Genomic DNA, 26,303 nt, shown 5'->3' on the forward strand with positions numbered 1-26,303 from the left:
ATCTCTTGGTTGACTTAGTCAGATTTTGTTGGCACTGCATATTATATAGTGGGAATCTTATTTTTGTGTTGTACTTAAAGCTAAAAATATATGTAGTATATTAGTATGTATATGTTTGTTGTATAAAGCTAAAAAATATATGTAGTATATTAGTATGTACGTATATGTTTGTTGAGTTTTGAACTTGCAAATTGCCTTCATTTGGCGTACTTTGATAGCAAGTAAATGAAAACTCATTAACATGGAAGTGTCTTTTTAGCTGGTGGTGGGGTGGTGTTAAAACCAGTTTGTGGTAAAATAGAAACTGCTCTGACATAATGCTTATGAACTTTAATTTTGTTTTATTGCATGCTGTAAACTTGTTTTTCTTGTTAGATTGCTGAGTCCACTTTCATTTTAAAGTGAAATGGTTTTACTTTTATGTAATGTTTAAAAATGTCAAACAACAAAATCACTATTAAGTTGGAATGATGCTGTGAAAATAGCTGAGAACATTAATTTAAGAATTAACATGAAATTTATAGTCTTTTAACAGTAAAAATATGAGAAATTACCCTTCCATGTAATGTGTATTATACCGATATCTTTCAGTTATTGCATTTAAAATATGTAGGTAAAAATAACGTAAAATTTCAAAAATTAAGAATTTTGATTTTGAACTAGTTTAACAACAATTCTCTTTGAACTGCCCGAATCATAAGAGGTAGATACATAACACTTGAGACATCATTCCAGTGCTCCCAGACACTTAAGATATTTTTTGTAATTTTGTTGCCATATTTAGATGACTGTGATGTCAGAATCTCAAGCAATGACATTTTAAATTATATTAGTTGACTTGATCATAATCTCAAAGGGATAATAATGGTGAGAGGGAGACCTTGGGTTAGTTAGCTATGAAAAATACAAATTGATTAAAAATTTGTCATGTTTTGGCAGCTAAGGAAAAAGTACAAGTAATATATATAAGAGAGAGAGAGTTTAGAAACAGTTTATGGTAACTTTTAAGAACATGAAAAGTTGATGACACAAGGTAGTCCTCCTTATAGTATTTTCATGAAATTGCAGTTCACAACAATTTAAGGATCTAATCATATTGAATGACTGTTCATTGTACATTGAATAATGGTGAAAAAATGAGGAAATCTCTTTTGTAATCAATGTGTATTATGTAATAATAAGAATTTTTGATAATTTTGTCCACAGGCAAGGACTCATATTTTACATCACTCCACAAGTATTTGTAGAGGATTTCAAGCTACAGTCCACATCGGCAATGTACGACAGACAGCTGTCGTGGAAGGAATTATGGGATCCAAGGGTTTGCATACTAATGACAGAGCATCTGTTATATTCAGATTTTTGAGACAGCCTGAATTAGTAGAAAATGGGGCCAGACTCCTTTTCCGACAGGGCTCGACAAAAGGCATAGGGAAGGTCATTCAAGTGTTCCCAGAAGAACCTGATAATGTAAACCTGTATAATTTCAATGAAAGATAAACAGGTAAATATTTACATCAGCTCATGATTCAGATACAAGTAATAGAAAGGTACAAGTTAAATTATGATAAGAGAAGAGATTTATATAGTTTTTAGTTTTGAAACTGATACCAGTACCTCAATTATCATTGTTTGCACTTTCCATTTTGAACCTGAAATGTTGGTTATGTTTACTATATGTTTGGTAAAGTAGCCGACTTGCCTTTGAAGTTTCCAATATTTGGATATCATAATTTACTGTAGTGTACCAGGCACAAATGCCATGTCTAGTTGGTTTCAATGTATTGTTTACGTTGCAGTATCTATCTCTCAAATATAAGTTCTCTAGAATTTAACTGGCAATTTATCTTTAGTTTGTTGAAGTAAACAGTGTATTTAGTTTGTTGAAGTACGGTAAACAGTGTAGTTTTATTTGTTTTAGATTTTAGAAATGAAACAAAAAGAATGCATGGCTGCCTGACTTACAGGATCATGAGATTTAATTAATTAATTTTCAGAAATATTAAAAATTTAGAAATGTTCGTTATTATAAGCTTTTTCATCAATAAATTTTTTTTAAAAGAAAGATTGTGGGTCCTTAGATAAAACAATCGATCTAGGGTAGTATTTCAGGATTTCTTTTTTTTTGCCAGGAGGGTATTTTTGTTAGAAGCATTTCATCATAAATTCATACTTAGACAGTTCAGTAATTAAAAGTTTCATATAATTTTGATCTCAGCATGTGATTACTAGTGGTTAAGATACTGAGTGCTTTGGATATCCTTTAACATTGACTATAGTTTCATTTATTTTCCACCTGGATTAATGGCTAGTAGTGATAAACATATCCACATCTGTGAGGAATTTGGGGAGCTAAGCTGTCTTTGTTAATGAACACTTGACATTTTCCAGTGGAATAAGCTGAACTTTATACTGATAAATGCATTCAGTGGTAGTTTCTTGTTATACTTCGATACGTTCATAAATTCCCTTTTGCCTCTGTCAATTTTTATCCATGTGCACTTTATTGATGAAAGTCTTTCATCAAATTTGCAGTTGTACAGTCCAAATAGTTCTACAGTTTTTAGTAGAAGTACAAGAGTTTATGGAGTGGTAGTTTTTGAATAATTGTTTCTTGAATTTATTATACTACAGTATTGTCAGCAGGAGCTTCCTTGCTTTTGCTGCACTTTGCTATGCTACCCTAGCCGCATTGTTATACCTTGTGTGGTATACAGTCAAGTACAAAATTTGTTTACCTTAGGCAGTCTATAGAAGAATTCATCTCTACCAGTAACTCATTCCATCCCTGCTACCTTCAGTACAATTTTTGTAGTATCGCTATTTCCTGAAGGAACTCTTGTTTGCATTAGTGCTTACTGAAAGAGGCGAGCGTTATTGAAAGGTGAAAATTTGTGCAGTATGATCCATCATTGAAAGAAGTTGGACAGGTGGGCGAGAAGAAACCTGTAAGAACAGTTGAAAAGTAGAAACCAAATGCAATGCAGTGGAGGATTGAAAGTACAGCAAAATACCTTTAGTTACTGCCTACAGTGTGCTGCACAAGGGTCATTGTGGATGTTATCTGTCAGTTTGGAAATCTTTTATTTGTAAATGATATTAAGGAGGAAATAAATAGTACCGGTACATATAAAGTAGTTTACAGGGCTATATATTTGGCTTTGACTCTTCTTGTACATATTAAATGTAAGTTATGAGGGTCTTTCGCATGTTATAATTGATAAAAATGTTGCCCCCAATTTCAGTAATTGAATTTATATAGTATTTTGCATCTTACCTATAATTATGAGCATTAAGTAGAAAAATGTACAGTATAGGAAACATACAAAGAATGACTATTATTTATAATTGAATGAAGTAGAAGTAAACTAGACTGTAAACAATATGAGATGTAGGAAAGCAAAGCAGAATGTACAAGAAATATAAGGGCAGCAAAAGTTTGGTAAAGCAGAATAGAGCATCACAGCAGTGTAAATAGTTTACAGCAATTCGTAAAGTGAATATGAGGATGTGTATTACTGTCACACGTGTTGTTATAATAAGTTGTGTACATAATTATATTGCTGTGTTCCTCTCCTTCTCCATAACTGTTCACTTTTGCTAATATTCTGTCCTTATAGCACTAATTGTTTTTATATTTTTCTTTGCCATCCTAATCTTATTGATTTACACATTGTATTTACTTCATACGTATTTCACTGGAATATTTCTTTACCCTATACTATTCTTAGGGGTTTTCATAATTCACATCTCTGATGTTTAGGATATTCCTTTCTTTTCTTGCTTTCATACTTTTTTCCATTCTTTCTTTTCTTTATTGAGTATTTGATTAAGGTGAAATAATGGTCTTGGAATTTATTTTGAAGTAAAGAGTTTATATTTTGTCCAAGATACATGTTGGGGTCATAGGTGAACACTTAAAATGTACAATTATGAAGTATTTTCCATAAGGATAAATGAGCATAATATAGAATAAGCAAAAGACCACGAACTTGCATGGGAAATTCCCATTGGAGAGAATGCCGATACATGTATTAAAAAAGAAAGAAAAAAAAGTAGAAGTAAAGAGAGGCAAGTATGTATCATAGTATATTACTGAATAAGTGAATTAAATTTGCTACTGTATTTAATATTGTATGTTGGATGTTCCCTCAAGCAAGGGAGCTCAAACCCAAGACTGTGTGATGTTATAGCAATGCTGTAAACATTAGATGATCCTGGTTTATCCATTTGATGTTTCCACTTTAAATGCTTTCAAGTTTTAGTAGTTTCCAGATTATTGTGTATTGCCTGATAAGTTAATATGATAATTATAACAGGAAAAAATCTCTTGATAATTGAGGTATTGGTGTGTCACATGAAAAATAAGAAATATTTTTTATATTTTGGTATTTTTGAAGTCCTTTTTGTGAGTGCAATAAAATTTTTTTGAAATTTCAGTTTGTAACAGAATTGGACTTTATTGGAATAGTAGTTCATTAACATATGAATGTGGTAATTGCAATTTAATTTTGTAACGTGATTAACCAAATTATTTGAGTGTATTGTCAATTTTTTTTTTTTACCAAATCAGAATTTTCTTTAGTGTATTTACTTTGAATATATTTTCTTGGTATTCTCTCTACAACTGCTTTTTAGAATATATTTGCTAGGTATTCTTTCTACAACTGCTTTATATTTTCTGTGCATTAATTTTACAATAGCTTCCCACACGAAATTATGAAAGTTAAGCAAATTGGTAACAGCTTTAAGTTGTTACTTAAGCATAATTTTGAATCCGAATTTGTTTGATAATAGATTACATCAACATGTTATCTCAACAGTGGAAGTACATTTTAAAGGTTTAGAATGTAGTAATACACAGTTGAGAAATAAATTGCTAGAAACTTTAATTTTGAAATTAGTTTTATGCACCTCTAGCAGCCTGAAAATATTTAGAGATTTTCAAAATTGCCTTACAGTGCTTGACATTTAATATCAGTTAATAAATAGTTTTCGTTTTGTATTTTCAAGGTTTTATAACATTATGCTAATCATCTTGGAGTAAAAACCATGGGCTGTTTTCTAAAACTTTAAGATGTAGGTTGAACATGTCTTTGTAAACTAAAATTGCTGGTTAGTAGTGTAGTTCCTTAACTCTCCAGTCTCTTAATCGCATCCAAAATGGGTGTCTTCTAACTTAACAAAATGAAAACTAGTATTGTACGTTTCCTCAACCTCATATTTTGTCCACTGAGGAAATCTTTTTTTAATTTGTCTAGCACTGGGACAACTTGTAATTAATGAAGAGAAATTTTCCTTTAATACATGTCATCATTATGGGATCTAAAAAGCTCTGGCCTACCAGTTTCAGACTCAGTCTTTCTCTCTTCATTTTACAAGCTCATTAAGCTTTGTATTTTTGTATGAATTTCTTAAAACTTTACAACATTTTGTAAAAAATTATAGTGCATAAAATCCAGGATCTGTCCTTGATTGGCTATGGTAGTGTATCCATAAGCAGTGTACTTGACTTTATAAGTAATTCCAGTTCTTAGGAGCTTTTTAAACACACTATTGTTAGTTTGGATCTTTGCAAAAGAAATTTCATATATATATGAATTTGCTGTTACCACATTTGTAAAATAAATTTTTTTTGATCTATGATAATTATATACTGTTAGTTTGGATCTCTGCAAAAGAAATTTCATATTATATATGAATTTGCTGTTACCACATTTGTAAAATTAAATTTTTAATCTATATTAATTATGTACTGTTATGTTCAAATTGTAAACATTTGATTAAAGAATTTTTGATATAGCCTTCATATATTTGATATTGTAGTAGCATTAAGGATCCATATGGTTTTCATGTTTATTATATTTTTATCTTGAATGAGATAAGTGTGAGAGCTGATATTCAGTTCTTTATATGTATTATGCTTTGACGAGAAAAAATATTGGGAAAAGAAATGCACTTTTTCCAGGTTTCAAGCTTTAGTGCAAGTTAGTCGTGTATTGTGCTTAAGTGTCAGTCTAGACATTAAATGAAAGTGTACATTCATCATTTGCTGTACTACCACAGTACTGTAAGGAATGTTATTGTAAATGTTTTAGTTTATTCAACTGCTTTTAACAGTATATTGTAGGGACTTCTCAACTCTAAAAATGGAAAATATTATGAAGTAATCCCTCAGTGTTTTTAACCTTTACGAGCAAGTGTATGTAGATTGAAAGTCCTTTAAATCATGTTTTCCACTTACTGCATTTTTTCTTTAATTACTCTAGTTAAATTTCCTAGTGGTGATATGCTAATGACCTGAAAAATGTTCCTATGAAATATAATTGGGATCATTAATGCTAATACCCAGCACCAGGAAAAATGATTAATTTCAATAATTTTGTATATTTCATAGCTAACAAATCTTCGGTCTTAACAATAGGATAATCTTCTAGTGCCAGCTGGAAGCTGGTTAAAAAACAATCAAAGATTGTAAAGCAAGGAATCTGTGATTTCTGGCAACTCATGCTTATATGGAGTGGAACCTGGTCACCGACCGGGTTATGGGCTGCTCTATAAGCAAGAGCCCGTGCTTGCGTGAGGCCAGCTTAATCAATAACAACCGACCGGGCTTGGAACCTCGTGATGTGTCAGTCTTTCTTTAACTGCCTTGGAGAGTTGACTTTTACTTTGCTCTCCTCCCCAAGCCAATTTTTTTTTTTTTTTAACTCTAGTCCATAGTTTGTTTCATATTGATCCAGTACAGTAGTCCCGTGGCCATCGTTGTTTTTAGACAGCTTTCAAGGATTCCCGCATTGACGTTCCTTTGTGAAAAATGCAAATTGCAGTAGATGTGGCTCACCCTTTTTCCTCTGCTTCATCATTGGCTGTTATGTGTAATGCTGGTCCGTACAAAGAACAAATGGAAATTATAAGATGAAAGTGAATGGTTCCAAAAGTGGTAATTCACTGATAACTCGGGCAAAAGATGCATACAATATTTCAGCCAACTGCCATATACTCCTGGGAACCTGTGCCTATATACCTGAGGTGCTGCTACTTCAGGTGGAAGATGTGTCTGGGATCTGCAGAACACGATTAGGCTATGCAAAATTAAAATGTTTGTGTTAACAATTAATGCCTGTGGCATTAATTTACATCTTTATGCATCAACATGAATCGTAAAGGTAATAAAGTACAGTAAACAGTGCTAAGTTTAATATGATTGAAATCCAATTTTTCTTTAGTTAATATATGTAATAGAAAGACAGCATTGCAAGTGTATATTAAAAATAAATAATCTACACTTTCCATTCACTTAAGATCAGGTACAATTTTGCTTAGGAAACAATAGCTTAAGAATAAGATATACATAATTCCCTACCATTGGATGGCATCTCATAAAATTTATTTAGAAAAAAATACTGTAAATAGGATTTACATTATCTAAAATATTTCTTAATATATGAGGAAGTTACTATATTGCATTTTGTTTGCCTTATTTAATCATACTTAAACATACTACAAATGCTGAATTTAATGAGGTTTTGTATATTTCCATGGTTAATAACCAGACTACAGAGCAAACAGTATTACATAAAAGAAACACTACTATACAGAGGATTTAAAAGGCAAATACAGTGTATCAACAGTAAAAGTTGTACTGTACTTTGTACTCAGTGTGTATTGTTCTACTAAATGTCAAGAGCACAGGCAGCAAAAGGTGACCTCAAATAGACTATATTGTCATGAAAAACAATATGCACTAGGAAAATTTGTTTTATAATACTGAGGTAAAAGTTAGTCGCCATCAAAGAAACCCATGACAGTTCAGATATGAACATACTAGAGACAAGCAATCCATAAGAAAATTTACAAAGTTGTTTCTCCACATTGAGTCATGTCAGAGGAAAGTAAATTCTTTGTAGTAACTTAAATCTATAACCCTCTGGAATGCATCCAAAGTACTATAATCAATGATTGGAATAAAAAAAAATTGTCTGCATTATAATCACATACTAATATTATAAAAAGATGGTCAGTTCATGTAATGCTATACAGAAGTATTCCATCTAAGAATTTCAGCTATACATTAAAAAATGCCGTGCTGCACTTCATATCCAATGCACATATAAAAGAAATGAAATTACTGACAATACCATATCATCATAATTAAAGTGTTTTATCTTCAAAGGCTGTAGCTGATAAATTGGTTGTTACTCAGCTTATGAAAAACAGGCCTTTGTCTCATTTTAAAATGAAAAATGAAGCAAAAATGGGACATTATAAATTGTGATAAACATCTCATTACCCTCAGCCTTTATAGGATAAGATCAACAGTTAAGGCACAATGTCCTAACACCTGGATGGAAACATTTGAAAAATCATGCAAGAAAGATATTGTAACACCCTGAAATTAACTTGTTCAGAATGGTTAACTACAGCTTAAAAACTAGACGTCTGCCTGTAGGAAGAATGTCAGTTAAGAACAAACCCATAACAGAAACATATTTGGACAGAGATAGGAAGGAGAAATGTATCTGAAGGCTTACATCAGTGAACAATAAGTTCGTCTGGGTTTTTCTGGAGTTGCATCTTTTTTCTTGTCTTCCAGCACAGAATCCTCATCCTCTGACTGATCAGTATCAATACTATCATCAGTAAAATTAGTTTCTTTTTCAATAATGGTGTCCACACTAGGTGGTTTTATGCTATCATCATCTTCAATTGGTGTGCTACTCCGAGGCATTGACATCAGAAGTGACTGCCGACATGAAATTCTGCTTTCAGAGTTAGTTATAACTGACCTGAAATTGGAGTGAATTAAATTAATCATTACAGGAAAAAATGCATAGTATCTACTCAGATTTAGTCCTACATTTGCATGGTGAATGGTGACAATATTACAGTTGTATCTGCCATTTTAAAACCCAGAGATAAATGTGTCAGCTGCCATGACTAACTCAACCTTAAGTGTTACCTTAATGGTTCAGACTGCTTGCGTGATGAAGTTGGAGTTGGAGGCAAGTTTGAAGCAGAGGCTGGAGTTGCAGCATTCACAGTCATTTTAATAGTACCAGCAGTAAAATCACTTGACAATGCTTTTCTTGGGGTAACAGCGATATTCAAGCCACCAATCTGTGTTTGTGTAACTGTTGCACTCTCTGTGACAATTTTCTTTCCACTTACTAAGGCCACAGGCTTACTTATTTCACCATTCATTAGCTGATGAATCTCAACCTGTGAATACAGAAGAATAAAAATGAGAATATTTAGACAAATTAATCTATTACTGTAATAATTTGATTTTTTAAATTAAACTGCAGTGAGTTGCAATGGCAGTTAATACTACTATAGTCACATATGGCGTATATGTATTATCCATAATTATATATTAAATCAATATTAACAGTCTTGACAATTTACATGGGAGGAGTATATTTCTGAACAAATAAAAAATATATGACTAACCCATCACTGTTACAGAAGGAGAGTAAGAAGCTTATACCAACAAGAAATACAGAAAATTTGAAAGTCATGCAATACACATAAATGATTATTTCTTCTGTTCTTTCTTTGGTCTTTATGTTTATTTATTTCCTGTCCCAAGGGCTTCTTTTTTCTCTTGGAGAAGATTATAATGATAAATAGTTTAACTTTCACTGGTCAGTGTTGTCATATACTGTAATCTGTACAATTGTTCATTTGAACCTTGGCCAGATAGTTTACCTGTACTTGTTTTACCCATTTTGGTTAGGCAGCAACCCCTTTCGTTACTTTTACTGTAGCTCCTTTCATATTGTCTTTCTTCCATGTTACTATCCAACCTCTCCTAACAATGGATTCATAGTGCAGCTGCGAACTGTGAGGTTTTAATCCTGTTTCACCTTTCAAACATTTTACTGTCAATTTCGATTTCAGCGCTGAATGACCTCATAGGTCCCAGTCCTTAGCCTTTGGCCTAAATTCTATATTCAATTTATTTCAATTCTTTGTAGATCTTACCTCTTTTCTGGATCATGACAGAGGTAGCACTGTGGAGAGATACTTCAAAATAGGTCGAAGTTTGATCCTACTCTGGATGAAGTTTTGCCCAATTAGACCAATGCTTGAGGCCAACACACCCACCCTTCCTAATGGTGGAGCTGCAGATTTCAAGACATTCAAGTTCCCTCTGGCTAAATCCTTGGGCTACATACACAATGATGTTGTGCTGGGTATGGGAGGTTGTAGCTCCAGTTGAGGTTATGAAATGCCTGTGGGCTTGGCTCAACATTTAACCTTTCTGGATCAGAAGTTTTGGAAGTTTTACAGGATAAAAATAATAAGCTCTCTCAGGTATGCTTTCCTCAACTGGCAGTGGAGGCAATTGCAAAGGAAAAAACCAATCTCCTTCACTCCTCACTTTGTTAGCAAGTCAGCTTCAAAATGGACTCCTACATGAGGTTTTATAGGAAATCTCACACTTCACAACTAAATTACAACATTTCTATATGAGATTAATGAAACTATTTTCCATTAGTTTGTGTAAAATAGCAAACAAATAATGCTTCAACTTTCCTATTACTGAAGGGAAAGTGGGTATGGTAAGAACATTTCATTCAAAAGTGAAAAATTCATAAATTCTGATAACCACACTTAGAATGATTTTTCCAATCATGGAAAGAGCTATAGAAATTGGATGTAAAGATGAAAAGGAAGGCGCTTTCCCATTTTGAGTGTCTTCAAAAAGGAGTGGGTACACATTTAAGAATACTGTAAAGTAACAGAAAGTATAACCAACCTTTGTTGTTGCATGCATCCTTTGTGCCACATTTTTCTTCATGGTCTTCCTTAGAACATTGCTTGGTGGAGAATCTGGTTTTGGAGTATATGGTTTCACCTTTGTTGCTGGACTTTTGCGAATTCTTCTGCCTAATGGTGAGCTACATCTTATCAGGTTCAACTGAGTGCGAGCACTAAATATTGGGGATGCTCCTAAAAATGAAAGATCTTAGTTAAACCCCTTTTATCATATGCACAGAAAGGATTTTACTGTGCCTGATTGTTGGAGACATGAAACTTAACTCTTTCTGACTTATAGCTAATTTGAAAAAAGTATGCAGTAAAAAAATACAACTTTAAAAAGCATTTTCTTCCAAATTATAGGTTGCATATGAGATCTAGGTTTGTATGGACAAAAAATTCTAAAGCATTTCAACATGTTTCATTACCATTTTTTAATGCAAAAAGTTTAATATAACATGGGGTAAGGTTCTATACACTATGGGTAAAAATTTCTTGTCAAACCTGGACTCTCAGAATTATCAAATGAAGTCTCCTCAATTAGTCACTAGTATTAATATTTGCAAAAGTACATTATTCTCAGCTTACCTGTATCAGTGATTTTTTCCTTTGGTGGTGACTGCTTTTTAGCCTTTGGAGTTTTTTTAAATGATAGACCTCTTGGACTCTTGCCGACCAATGTCACTCTTCGCGAACTCCTTGTCAGTCTAATACTTCCTCCCATTGGCGAATCAAGCCTTCTGATTGACAATGGTGTTTTGATCTTTACTTTCTTATCAGGAGTGTCTGAGATGGTTTTCTTTTTTGAAGGTTTAGTGTCTTTTGATGCTAAATTAGCTTCTTTTTGTTTTTGAGGTGGTGTGTCTTTAGGAGAGGACACAGCTTTTTTCTTCAGAGGGACAGATTTTTCTGCTTTTTCTTGCTTTGATGCAGGAGATCTATTTTTAATTTGTGGTGTCTTCGAAGGTGAACTAACACTTTCATCTTTCCTTTCTGTACTCTTTCGTTTTACTGAAGCCTTTGGAGAGGACAATGCCACCTTTTTGTCTGGTCTTGGAGTCTTCATTTTTTTAATTTTGTCAAGTTTTCTACTAGGGAAGGATCACTAGGATACATTTGACTTGTCTTCAATTTAGGAGATGGTGGAGAAAGTCCAGCTTTCTTAACCACCAAGCTGGCTTTGTGAAGTTTTGGTGATATTAATAACTTTGGTGAAGATTTTGAAGTTTCCACTTTCTTACCTTTGTCAAGCTTTTCATTCTTGGTAGAAAATGAGCTAACCTCTTTCTTCTCTGAGGTTGCCATAGGACTTTTGTTTAGTGTAAGTTTAGTCTTTCCTTCTGGCGAATTCATTTTGGGTGATGCTGATTTCTTAGAAGATACAGGTGTCTTTACCCTAAATGCTTTTTGCTTTGACTCTGGTGAAATCTTATCAAGTCTGGGTGATTTTTTTTCCTTAGGAGAAGCTGTTTGATTTGATTTTGTAGCAGACACCTTAGGAGAAGCTGTTTGCTTTGATTTTGTGGCAGAAACCTTATCCAGTTTGGGTGATTTTTCTTCCTTAGAAACTTTTTGCTTTGATTTTGCTGAAATCTTAACCTGTTTGGGAGATTTTCCTTCAGTGGGGGACTTTACTACATTCTTGTTTGTTTCTTTTTCTTCCAATGACTTTAATTTACCCATTGAAGAACTGGGAGACTTTGGTGTACCAACATTTTTTGTAGCAATTTTCTTTGATTTACTTGAAGTGTCCACTTTCAAAGGTATTTCTGATCGTAATTTTCTTTTGCCAAGTGATGGACTTCGCCCAGATACACTTTTTCCTTTACTCCCAAGGGAATTTCTTTTTGTTTCTTTGGAAGCTTCTGGCAACCCTCTCTTTACTCTTTTGGCTGGAGAGTCAACCTGAAAATAAGAAATATATTGGTTTCAGCAGTCCTATAAAAAACATATGATAAATCAAGAATATAATCATAGACCTAGAGAAGGCATATGTATTCATATTTAGTCTTTTGAGATCCTAAAAAAATAAAATAACCAACATATTCCATTGAATATATGCTCCTAAAGGGTATATGTGAAAATTTTTAGTGGCCCTTTGACCTTCAGCTACTTCTACCTGCACTGTTCATCCATTCTTTGTTTTTTTTTAACTTAGCTGTCCAACAACCTTGCTCTAAATTGCACTGTATTCACAAATTCCCAAACAACTTAGTGAGAACTGTGTTTCTATGAATGTGACTTAATGGTCTCATTAAACATTCTTAATGTTAATATCAAGTAATATGGCCTGGAAATAGATAACCGGAAAACTCCTGCTTTGGTTATTTCAACTGCTGTCCTATGGTTTACCAGTTGACCAAAGAGGGGATAAAAGAGGTGGAACCTGATGTGTTCTGGCATATTCTTAGAATCATATCAAACATTCTGCACCATATCTATAACTTTTTGCACTCCCAACACCATAGCTGTGGTGGGACACTTAATTTCCTCTCCCCACAATCACTTAGGTGAATTATGAATCAAAAGCAAGCAATCTCTTCAAAAAATATACAGGCAGTCCCCGGGTTACGATGGGGGTTCCATTCTTGAGATGCGTCGCAAGCCGAAAATCGTCATAAGCCGGAACATTGTCAAAAATCCTAAGAAAACCTTACTTTTAATTCTTTGGGTACATTCAAAACTATGTAAACTGCATTCTTATTGCATTTTTCATAAAAAAACCCTTCAAATATTGACTATTTTGCATTTTTAGTGTCATATTTCTTGTGTCAGATCAGTGTTGTGGGTGCCGTAACCCTGGAACGTGTCGTAACCCTGAAAATAATTTCTGATGTATAATTGAAAACCGCCTTGACCTCGGAACGTCGTAAGCCGGGGACTGCCTGTATAAGAAAAACATCTTTGAGGATTTCAGCTACTGATCTGTGATTCTTGTTGGCTTGGTACATTACACATCAGCAGTTCAAGATACCAAATACTACATAGGTTATTCTATGTATTCAGTAATAAGAATATACTGCAGATGGTAAAGAAATAAAAAGTAGGTCAGAATTATGACTAGCACTGAAATGCAAGCCCTGTAAATTTGGTAAGTAATCACTTTACCAACACCACATAGTTCCACTATAATATACAGTAAATTATGATTTAACCAAAAACTCAAACTCTATCTTCATAAAGTTATGCACAAAAATTTTTACTTTATGAAACTGCAACCCAAAAATATTTTCCTTACTTCTCTTGTAACTTCAGTAAATATATCAAATAAGATATTTTTTCCTTACTTCTCTTGTAACTTCAGTAAATATATCAAATAAGACAAGTTTAATTCACCACCTCTGAGAAATGAATTTCTTTATTCATTTATATAACTCCAGAAAATGTCAAAAGAAAACAAGTAATTGCATTTTTGAGTACTCCAAAACTATAGTAGGTAAGTTCTTTTTATGGGTACATATAATATTTTCACAGTTGGAAACTTGAAAATTTTATAAGTAAATAAAAATTAATATGCTTATTACTCTGATAAAACAATGAATCTTTAAACAACAAATAAAATGACCATCTTTCCTCTATATATTGTATATTATTTAGTATAACCAGATCAGCTCGTCTGTCAGTGATAGGGGGAAAGGCCAGAATCATTTGATGGCAGAAAACCTTTTTGAACTTAACAATCTTTAACCCATGAAGAATGAAGGTACTCACTCAAAGTTAGAGGACTTCCAAGATCACCCCTTCACCCACAGAAGGAAGAAGAAGCAGAGGAATAAAAAGAAGAGATCAATGAAGAGGAGGAAAATAAACTTGCATTTCTTCACCTTACTCCATCCACAAGTTGTAGTCTACTCTGAGAGTAAAGTAAGAGTACAGCCTGTACTCAATACCATGCACAAACCTATACTGGCACTGATGAAAAGTGCAGCTGGCCACTGAACCTACGATGGCTAAATAATCTCTTATTTCCTTGACACCCTGTGCCATTCACTTTCATGTTCAAATCCATGTTGAACAATAAAACTAATACATATAACAGTTTCAACTTGGCAGTCAGCAGGAGTGCAATGATATGTCCTTGGTATTGGCATGTGAATGGGGGTTGCTCCCATTCAACTCCTACAATAAGTTATCAAGTTTTAATGACTTAATCCAGCTTAAACTGAAATATTCTTGCATACAAGCTCTGGTTTATATTTTCAGAGGAACAGTATGTAATACTGTATGGTTTTTAGTCTTCCCTGAGAAACAATATTAGTCATACTTGATATCCCTACCTTATTTGTAGCTTCTAAATCAACCTTCCTCTTCAAAGATGATGACTGAGGAGAACTTTTTTTGGACATTTCTTTTCCTTTTCTTCCTGGTAAAATGGAAAATTCAAGTGGCATCAGGGAAACAGAGCACTTTAATTTACATTCTTGAGACCCTGTTATCTTCTGGGGTTCCATCTTCTTTGGGGTATCCTTTTTTGGTGACTTTTTGTCTTGATTGGACTTATCTGCCTTTAAAGATACCTTTTGGGGAACCTTTGATTTAGTCACCTCTGGTACACCAGCCAAAGTTACTTTAGAAGTCATCAACGCCATGCTCTGTCGTCTAGTCCTTCGGCGGCTGGAGGCAGGAGAAATGACAACTGAACCTGATGGCAGATCTAGACGTTTCAAAATCATGCTTTGCCTCCGTTTCTGAAAGATAAATGTAAAAAATTTAATAATATAGCTTTATGACTAAATATATGAAAATTCTAGATTAATAATACTCAAAACTTTAAAAATAAAAGCTAACATTAAGTCTATGAACATAACTATTTCTTTACAGTATTAATGAATAAACAAAACAATTGGCAAAGATAAAATTTTCTATTTTTTAAATATGATCCGTCTTTTAAATCCAAGGAATTTGAGGGAAAAGACTGTATTGATGATGCATTTGAGATATGTCTCAGTAGAATATTATTTTACTAGTAAAATTATAACAATAACATTTCTGAAGCCCTGTCCAATAACATTTATACAGTTCAAAGCATATAAGATATGCATTTAAGTTTCTTCACCTTACTTCGACCATGTCTTACTGTCCCATGCTATACTACAGGACATGTCATGACAGGGAATAGCATGGGAGAAGTATGTCCAGTACTCAATAGTGTGGGGGTTATCTCCACAGGCAAGACAGCCAATACAGAAGAAGAAGAAGAAGAAAAGAAGAAGAAGAAGAAGAAGAAGAAGAAGAAGAAGCCCCTCTGAGCAAGAGAGAGAGAGAGAGAGAGAGAGAGAGAGAGAGAGAGAGACTCAGCAGTAACTAGGGCAAAGTAATTGGCTTTGAAGAAACAAGTGAAGATCTTTTGGGGTTCTAACATCACTGCTGAACAGTGGCGTACTAAATAGGGGACGGGGTCCCCGCCCCCCGAGTGACAGGTTGATGGTATCTTAATGGCTCATAGATTATATCCAATTCCTCCGTTTGATGATTCCAATTATTATTATTATCATTATTATTGTTATGTTTCTCAAGTTCATTGTCAAATGGGGCTTTGGAGAATCCTTGCCAAATCTATCTCTATGCATGAGAATCTTTTTAACAATTTGTGTATCAGTAGCATCATGTGAAAGAAGTTTCTCTAAGCTAAAGCTTATAAAGAATTATGTTCGATCAACGAGCCAAGCAAGATCGAACAGTCTTGCTATAATTTCTATAGAAAATGAATATGTAAAGGATATTAATTTTGATGATGTAATTGACAAGTTTGGTGCTGCTAAGGCACGTAGAATGCGAGTGTAAAAATTTGTCTTATTTAGTAAATCAGAAGGAGAATACTTAGCTTCATTTAAATTCACTTTCTTTTACATTAATATCTTCTCTGTTGCAAAACAAAATTTGTTTTAGTTACAATTACGGTTTTATATAGCCTACAATATGCATGTATTACAAGTTACTAAGAATGAAATGTCAATGTACTATTGTTGTTTAAGTATTACATGATATAAAAAAAGCCATATATTCATTCCTTATAAAAATTCTCAAGTTATTTGGCTGGTGTGGGGAGGGGGGCGCAAAGAATATTAGCCTGGAATAACCCGCCCCGGGTGCCAAATACTCTAGGAACGCCTCTGCAGCTGAACCTCTCAGCTATGAAAATCAGCCAGCACCCAATTTGTGGGACCTACCACTGCAGAATAACAAAGCTAGATACACTGACACAAAGGACATAATGGAACCAATTACCTGCTTACATCTTTTGCTATTCTCATTCAAATTTTGTTGGGGAAAAAAAAAAAAAAAAAAAAAAATACATGCTATAAAAAAATTATGCTTCAACTTGGTGAAAAAGAAAAAAAGCTGGGTCAAAATTTTCCTCACCCATATCCTAAACTCAATTAACCTCATGGTTATCCCATTTTAATGACCAACTCAAACTTGCACTGAGGGATACTTCATAAATGGGGAATGGTCTGTATTTCTGTAGCAAGAATTGTAAGGCAGTCCCCGGTTATCAGCAGGGGTTCTATTCTGACAGCTTGTTGATAAGTGAAAATCGCCAATAGCTTCGGGGCTTATCGGCACCGATAACCGATTAATGGCGCCTCTGTTAGGTATGTATCAGTGCTGATAACTGGAAATTGTTGCATTTCGGCACTGAAAATTGTCAATATTCGGTGCTAGACAAGGGCCATAAAACCGGATCACTGATAACCGCCTGTATAAATTTAATCTATATTAAATCACATATTATGGAGGAGTTTTGGCAGCCTAAAGAAGCAGAACACCAAAACCCTGGCCTACCTTTATTTACTGAAAAGCTATTGTCTTTGACTTGTTAGTTAAATTGCAAGATTAAAAAGATGTTAAAATACTGAATGTACAACTACTCTAGAAATATAAAACATAATATACACAAAATAGTTTTTTGTTTTGTTTAGGATACATACTTTTGGTGAACCACCTTGGGGAGGCCTTCTGAAAGCACTACTTTGTCTACTCTCAACAACCCTGGAATTTTGAAAAGAAAATAGTCAATAAGGGCAAAAATACAAGTTTTTAAAACTACTTTTTTCTTACAAATCAATTAGTGTGGTCATAACAGATACAATATCATGTACTAAAGTATGACACAAAATCCTAAACACATCAGCCCATGGTGGAAGAACTACTAGACATAAAAACAAAAATCATCACTTCTCAAATCTATGGCAGTAAACTAATTCAATTCACATGCCATTATTTAAACACTGTACCCAATTACTATGCTTCAATAACAGAATCTGCTTGCACCAAAGGTACAGGTCCATAAAGGGTGAAGGTTTGTTTTAATGTAGGAACAAATAACACTTCTAGAAGCCTTTGAACTACATTCATATTTTGCAAAAATTATTATCATTATTATTGGATAGTTCAACCAACCACTGCTCAAATTTTGTATGTCTGGCCAAAAGGTTGGTAACGTAGATATAACAACAAAGACTGTAACACAAATCAAATAATAAACTAAGAGACCAAAAGGAGCATTACAATACCTTTTGGAAATAACAGGTGATTCTTTAAACTGGAAACTGGATCCAGACACCCAGTCCTCTGGAGAATCATGCAAGGTTTTGGGGCCTGATCGCATCTGTCGAACAACCAAACTCCGCTTCCGTGGGGAGACCATCTTCACCTTAAAGAGAGAAAAAATAAATCAGTGTGCAGTCTAACATAAAGCAACAAAAATATATAACCTAACTTTCACATAATTTAAATTTTTTTTGGTATACAAACCAGCATCTTTTCTTTTTATTTGGGAGTATTCTTCAGTGTGAGCTGAAACGGGTAGGGAAGCTTGGTAACAAGGTAGTTAAACAGATCTAATTAAGAAAAATACAATGGTTTTAAGAATTTGTGATTTGTTCCTAAAGCAATGCAAACTGTCACTTTCTATCAGAAGACTCACTTGTTAGGTGGGAGGACAGTTGTCTTGGACTAGCATGTTGAATCTCCAATCATAATCAGGAGAAAGGGCTCAGTGATGCTTTACACCTCCCATATAATCTGGTATAAGGATGCATAACTAGTAGCCCAAAGCCAGAGTGAGATGTGTCCAACCTTTCACTCTAGGAAAACTATGGAGAACTATGTACTGCACTAAAGATAGGGTACCACAGGTCAATGGAGAGCTAGTATTAAGATCAATTAAAGTGAAGTGTTCAGATGATTGCTTTACCACAGCCCTCTTTTTAAAGGCAAACTCAAAGAGAGTTACACCTTATGAGCCGAAGCTCTGAGATATTTATCCAGATTGTAAAGTCGTCCTGCATTGTGGACAGTCCAGCATGCACTCAGTCCGATTGCTGCTTTGCAGAAAAAAGAATTGAAGATGGGAGAGAGAGCCAGCTGCCCACCCCTTCTACCTCCAGCCTTTAGCCATCCAAGTACCCTAGGGAAGATGCCTTTTGTTGGAAAGAATCTTGGAGACTACACACCCTGATAAGCACAAGTTATAGGTCTTAAGGAGTAGCATTCCAGAATTTGTGGGCAACTTCCCAGATGAAAAATGTGGTAAAGGTAATATGTGATCCCCAAACACATGCCCTCAATACTGGTGAACCATAAAGCTTCTCAGAATGGCTTTGGACAGGGTAATAGCCCTGGTTTCAGGAGTGCTTGCCAAAACAGAACAACCACCCTCCTCACATGATAAACTGATTACATATCTGCTTGGTCACTTTATGAACGTAAAAAGAAAAGGTGTTCCTGGACCCCACTGACTTTTCCCTGGCAATACTACAAAGAAACCCTGTAGCCTACCAGATTGGATTGAAGTTAGATGGTAAAGTAGGGCTTACATAGGGTACAAAGTATATGGCTTCCTGCTAAAACTGAGGAGTTGTAAGTTTTTGCCATAAAATCCTGAATGAGAGCAAGAGCATGCAACTCCAGAAGCCAAATCTAGCAAGGTTGGCTAAACTTTTCAAAGCTCCTGCATGCCGTTCAGTCCTAATAACTTGCTTAAGGGGGTCGGCCGGAACCCCTATATATGGTGGTATAGGGCGAAAAATGCAGTCATGAAAAAATTCACGGAGCTTCATATGGCAATTGAGAATACGTATACGAAATATTTCGTCAAAATTCCTCTTACTTTCGTAGTTACAGGGTAATTAGTTATCGTAACTCAATAAGCCTAAAACATTGATCAATACAAGAAAATGCAATATTTCTTCTATTATCGTAAATTTTGATAATTATTGTCAAAGAAATTGGGAGAAATGGCATCTGTAGACATTCCCCGAGTCGAGAAGGAGACTTCAGGCTCAGCTACCAAGTCCAGTCCTGATTTAGTGCGATCACAGACTTCAAGTAGTCTACACGTTCCATTTCACCTCTGCCATTTGCCCGCTTTTACGTATGTTTATGTATGTTTCGGCAAGAATTTCATCATGCCAATGAGGAAAAGACAAGGCAAACATCTCGCTAACATACAGACGAAGAAAAATCGCTCAAGTATTATTACAGAATATCATAATATATGCGTAGTTAGTGAAGAGAGAGGGGAGGGTTGCTTAGTAACGCCCCCGTCTTGCTTAACAGCACACGTCACACTATGCCCAAGGCTATGATCTTTGAGCAAAGAGATCTTCATTTATGATAAATAACAAAGTTTTGGTTTTTCAATACCCAAAATGGAATATGAAATTCATAATAATCATGATTTATTAAATTGTCGTTGTAAAAACAGAGTACGCCTTCGAGTTTCACCTCTTGACATTCTCTTCCATTTTACGTTTGTTTATCTTTGTTTCGGGCAAGAATTTCATCATGCCAAAGAGGAAAATACAAGGAAAACTCGCTAACATACAGAAGAAGAAAATTTGGTGTAATAAGCCGAGTTAGTGAAGGGGAGAGAGAGAATTGCGTAGGAAGGAGTGCCCCATCTTGCCTCAAGCAGTGCCCCAGGCTGCGATATATGAGCAAAGGGATCATTTATGATTAAATTATGATAAATAAAATAGTTTTGGTTTATTAATACACAAAAAAGAAATATACATTCATAAAAATCATTATTTATTAACATTGTCTTTATAGAAATACGAAGGAAAACTTTGAACGCCCGTATCTCAAAACTATACTTATTGACCTTCAAAATCTATCTTCTCATTTAGTTTTAAAGCTATAACATTGGAATTTGGTATATAACTCAGAAAGACATTATAGAATAATCAAATCAAGTCCTTTTTTCCAATTTTTGTTTCGTATTTTTTTCTCCTGATTTATAGGGTTTATTTTTTTACCATATTGAAAAATTCATATCTAGCAAAAAATGACTTTTAGAAAAAAAACTCTTCATTCGATTGGAGGTCTACATCAGGTCTATATATGGTAGTAATCCCAGGTCTTAATATTAAATATCAAGGGAGGAGATAGAATTTGAAAAATGGTTATTTTCGGGATAAATCGCCCTGGCGTCACAAAACCGAAGGTCAGAGGCGAAAATCATATGCGGTTTGGAGATGTCCAAAGTCACCATATTAAGTGGTATGAATATCAAAGTCCCGTCCTTAAAAAAGGGCATTAGCCAGCCGGCCCCCTTAAAGCATAGCTTGCCTCAACAATGGTGGACGAGTAAAGCTGGTATCACAGTAGCCATTTCTTGCTTGTGGTTTTGGCCGGTATCCAGCTGATCCTCACGAGCAAAAGTGTTGATCATCACACTAGGACCTCGTGGTTTCGAGGAGCAGTAGGAAAAAGTAAACAAAATCGATCAGCTGATATCATCATGGGGCCCAGAAATTGTCAGACTGTTCCAAAATGTACTGCAGTGATGTGCTTTCTCAGAATCTTACGTGAATGCAAGAGTAACAAAAAACGTTTGGGGGTTCAAGAGTAGCTCAGGGGAAGAGAAGCCAAAGGTCTGAGAGTATGTCCTGTCAGCAGCAGCCATCTTGTTTGTTTACAATACGGGGTCACTCGCGGTTTGTGCTGCTTCCCGAATCTCAAGCTAAAAGCTCCTGGTTTTCCATTTTCGGCAGCAACAGCTCGCTGCTGGAGAAAAAAAAGGCCTAGATTTTCTATGAAGTAGCTCAGACTAGGAAGAGACCCCATGTACATCACCAGTGGAAGTCGTTCACTCCCAGGTACACATTAGTTCAATCAAACTGCCTCAACCAGAGTTAGCTAGCATACAGTATTTGGATATCACTTAGTATGGGGCCAACTAGGAGCTTTCATGGTTACCCGAGACTTGGTTGATTACTCGGCAAATCAGTTGAACAAGAATAAAGGCAAAAATATCTTTTAATGCCAAACATTGCATCAGCAATTATCACAGGGAGCTATACCTCAATGAGGAAATCTGAGAACTCTCAACGGCAACCTATGAAAAAGGGTCATTTAACAGAAAAGCCAGGTGGGGCACTCTGCTTAGTGCTAGCCCCTCAGGGATGAACATAAAAACACAAACAAAAGACTGTGGTAGATGTAAAGGTGACAGCCACACAGATTTTGCTTAATCATAGCCTACAGTTTTTTGGCTACACAATAAATATTGTGGAAGTTCCACGGGATGCCGTGTTTAGTAGCCTAACAGTATCTCTGGGATTCAAGTAAAAACAAATAGGACTAAATTTCTCAAATTATCTCACCTGTACTACATTATAGCTATACTCACGTTTCTACTTTCTAGTCAAAATATTACATATAAAAAAACCATACCTTTGTATAATACTCTTAGCTACGTAGTCTACCAAGATGGTAAACTTCTCGGTATTTCTATATAAGCATTCCGCATAGTTCGTCCCCGCGAATAAAAAAAGCCACCAGGAATCGGGGCGTCAAATGTATTTCGCCATGTTTAGTAAGAGCCCCTGGGGGTTAATTACAGTCGTCTGAATAAATATTACTTAAAATTCTTGTTCAGGAGGTAAAACTGCATAGAAAAATCGCAACTGCCATAGTCTAGGCTGCCGCGGAATATTAATAGGTAGTATAGATCTACCAACTTCTCAAATTAGGCATCTACGATGTAAATTTCTCACATGATCTCACCTGTAATAAATTAGCTATACAGAAGTTTTTCTTTATTGTTCAATCATAAAATTTTATTAATAAATACCTCTGTGACAAGTTCTTCTTTTGTTGAATTACCAGAAAAATAACTGGTAAAACTGAGGAAACTAGTCTACCGGTCTGGTTCCTATCAGTCAGTGAAGGTAATATAGGGTAAACAACCGAGTGGACTGGCCAACTCACCGACTACCGCAGTTTTGGCCACCCTCCGAAAAAGTACTGTAACACGCCCTGGCACCGGAGATGGTCATAAGTCATGAGTTGTTGGTGGTGATAGCAGGACCTCAAGACCTCTACTCTCCTTTAAAAGTAAGTATTTTCTCCAAAGTTAGAAAGTATATAAGGCCATATTTTAAGATTTAAACAGTGTGGCCAATGCAGTGCACACTACCCCAAAATGCTCTCGAAGATTGACGACATCTCGATGTTTGCGGAGTTGCTTATGTCAACAAACTTCCCATTTCCTATTTTGTGCTCTTCAATTGTTTATCAATGTTGTCAATTGGTATGTGTTTACCCTCCAAACTGGGTATAAGACTTACACAAAACCGGGAGAATAAGTGAAATTAGCGTATCTATTTGTAGTATATATACATATTACAACAATTTTATAATTACTGCATTACTATGACAACTAGAATTCATGGAAACAGTTTGTAAATACATTGGCGTATGTGTGAAGCTCCACTAGATTGGCAACGATGAGTCTTTTTGCTGTCGTTTGCTCGTACTTCAGAAATATCTGTAATTTTTCGGGGTTAATTTGGTTGCAAAAAAGGGATAATAGACATGAATTAAATAAACATTTTGAAGTAAACTTAAACTAAATAATGAGTAAAGTAAACAATTAAGGGAATAAAGCTTTGCACCTCATTAACATGTAGTCGTCTGCTGCTCGTAACTATGTTTGCAGAGTGAGTGCTTAGGAACCAGGAACAGCAATGTGGTTCAAGTGCAATTTGGAGTGAATTAAGGCTAAAATGTCTATAATTACAATCAAATAAGCACTGTGGAGTTTCAGTTGTGATGGCAATAAGGATACACACCGATTATGCACAAGGTAAAAATGAATTCAGTTCAAACCATGACCCAGGGAATAAAGTTTCTTACTTTCACTTATATATAGGTAGTAGGCGACAAAATGTTTTATTGTGCTGATTACAACTGCAATCTTGAGTAAGATCAATAAACGTTACATATATACGCTAACATTGTTCAAATGAGTGCTGGGAAGGATGGTGGATTGTCTGTGGTTAAAACAGCCAGCCCCGCGATTGCTGCCACATTGGATTTCAAAACTGCCTTGAAACCATATTTTACAACGACCTCACATGCTTATTTTAGTTTGTATGGTGCTTTCATATATCACATTATGTTGACGAAACTTCAATCTTTTGAATGGTATGCCTAAAGTTGTAATTGTATTCTTGTTTCACCAATTAAATATCGAGTGAATAAGGCCTGGCCAGCGCGATGATGATGGATTGTTTGCGGTTATTTACCCTTCCCATCTATTGTCTTTTGCATATGTTTAAGACCTTTGTTTGCCTTTATATTTCCAGTATTTCATTTACGTTTTAACATTTATCCATGGGCGTTGCTACTAAGCACGATACCCTTTTTGCAAGTAAGCAGAGTTACTGAACCAAAGGGCATGGTAGTAGCCCCGTCTTTATTTGTTTGTATGGTGTTTTTACGTTGCATGGAACCAGTGGTTATTCAGCAACGGAATCAACGGCTTTACGTGACTTCCAAACCACGTCGAGAGTGAACTTCTGTCACCAGAATTATGTACACATCTCTCACTCCTCAATGGAATGGCTGAGAATCGAACCCGCAATCACCGAGGTGGAACGCTAATACCATACCAACCACGCTGCTGAGGCGCTAGCCCAGTCATTAGTTTACCCAGATAGGTAGTAGCCCTATCACATTATCGAACTCCAATATCCATTCTCAGTTTGAAATGAGAAATTATCTTACATAAAAGGCGATGGTTTGTACTTTCATAAGAACAAAAAACCAATTAGTATAGGTAGGTAGTACTAGCTAGGTGCTCTTTGTAAAACAGGCTAATAAAGGGGTAGCTTATGTTTACGCCTGATTGATTGACTACCTAAGCCTGACTGCAGTTTCACGATGTAGCTCAACTTGGCTCTTCAGGATGCAGTACAATATTTCAGGCTAGATCTAATAAATTGTGCCTGCAGCGTAAAGAGGCCAGGTCAGGTTAATGAACTTCCCGAGGGCCTAGATCATACGACATTGCCAAAGTTTAAAGTCCAATAGTAACTATAATCGTGATAGCGACTACCGTGATTTTAGGCTTAGGTTTAGTGTGTTGAGCAACTCTCTGCCTAAAATAGCCTAAACGTTTGTCTAGTAAACACCCTTTTAAACGTTTAAAGATAGAATGACATTGAATGAGGGGGAGGGGGGTTTGTTTACTATTATACCCGCGAAAATATACGTTGACTTGACAGCCTCCGCGAGACTTAAAATGACGACATTTAACGTACGTCTTTCACGCCATTTCTTTCACTTCACCTTTCCCCTGCACTCTTAATATCGACTGACCTCTTTGCACTCCAGTCAAACTGGAAATTTCACTGCAACTAAACACAATTAAAGGTAAAACGAAACACAGATGGAACGGCAACAAAACTACGACTTTGTAGGTTTGGCAGCAGTTCCTCCCTTCTATCACGATGGCGGGGGAGGGGCATCGGAATATACGCCTATCCCCCACCAGACATAGATACCCTACCCCCTCCCCTATGGGGTTTCCCCGAGGGGGGATGGAGGTTTTCGTTTTCGAGATTTAAATTACATGTTGCCAGTGTCTCGCAGGATTGGTTCTGGTAGAAAATTAATTGATTATTTACCCACCATGAAGCTGCAGGGGACATGCAAATATCTTTTAAAATATGGAAATCAAGCAAACTTAAGCAGCAATACTAGACCCATGCAGATAAGAGCACTCTAAAATATATAGAGGATTGATGCGATAAAGTAGTTGGTAACTTGCCTACCACTAACTTTAGATAGGAGTAATCAAGATAATTTTTACCGACGCGTAGAAAGTTTTTGTTTAAATCTCTTCCTTCGGCTCCTTCTCTTCCTGCTATAATAACTGAAATCCAAAAAAACCCCATTTGTCTTTCCGTCCCGCCCCCACATCAAAGTCAGAAAAAAATAATAAACCCTTCCTCGGATTTTGCTTGGGTGGGGGATGGGGGATTCTGCGAATTTCATCATTGTTGAATAGAAGCAACCAATGAGAAAAGAGAATGAAACGTCTTTGGCCAATCATCGCCATGCTGAGGTTTTAAATATGCCCCGGGATGGCAACAAGATTCAAAATTATGCTTCTTGGCGAACCAAAAGAATGTACTTTGATTTTATTAAAAATTGAATATTTATGACATATACTTAATATTGATTACATAAAGCAAATATGGAAGAAAATCTTCGTTTATTTAAGTTATTGAAGGGAC

The 26,303-nt window shown here is 35.3% G+C and overlaps 1 protein-coding gene and 1 pseudogene across 4 annotated transcripts in view; one reads left to right on the forward strand and one right to left on the reverse strand.

Moving 5' to 3' along the window:
- LOC135208616 (GTP-binding protein 2-like) overlaps positions 1-6,248 on the forward strand; it is a 34,526-nt gene extending 28,278 nt beyond the window's left edge. For all 4 annotated transcript variants that reach the window (XM_064240988.1, XM_064240987.1, XM_064240989.1 and 1 more), the window contains one exon: positions 1,207-6,248. In XM_064240988.1, coding sequence (XP_064097058.1) covers positions 1,207-1,500 — 294 coding nt within the window. In that variant the 3' untranslated portion in view covers positions 1,501-6,248. The remainder of the gene's footprint in view (positions 1-1,206) is intronic.
- Positions 6,249-7,185: 937 nt separating this feature from the next.
- On the reverse strand, positions 7,186-25,544 carry LOC135208617 (serine/arginine repetitive matrix protein 2-like; annotated as a pseudogene).
- Positions 25,545-26,303: the final 759 nt, after the last annotated feature.

This window comes from Macrobrachium nipponense, chromosome 35 (genome assembly GCF_015104395.2).
Source record: "Macrobrachium nipponense isolate FS-2020 chromosome 35, ASM1510439v2, whole genome shotgun sequence".
In the NCBI taxonomy this organism is placed as follows: domain Eukaryota; kingdom Metazoa; phylum Arthropoda; class Malacostraca; order Decapoda; family Palaemonidae; genus Macrobrachium; species Macrobrachium nipponense.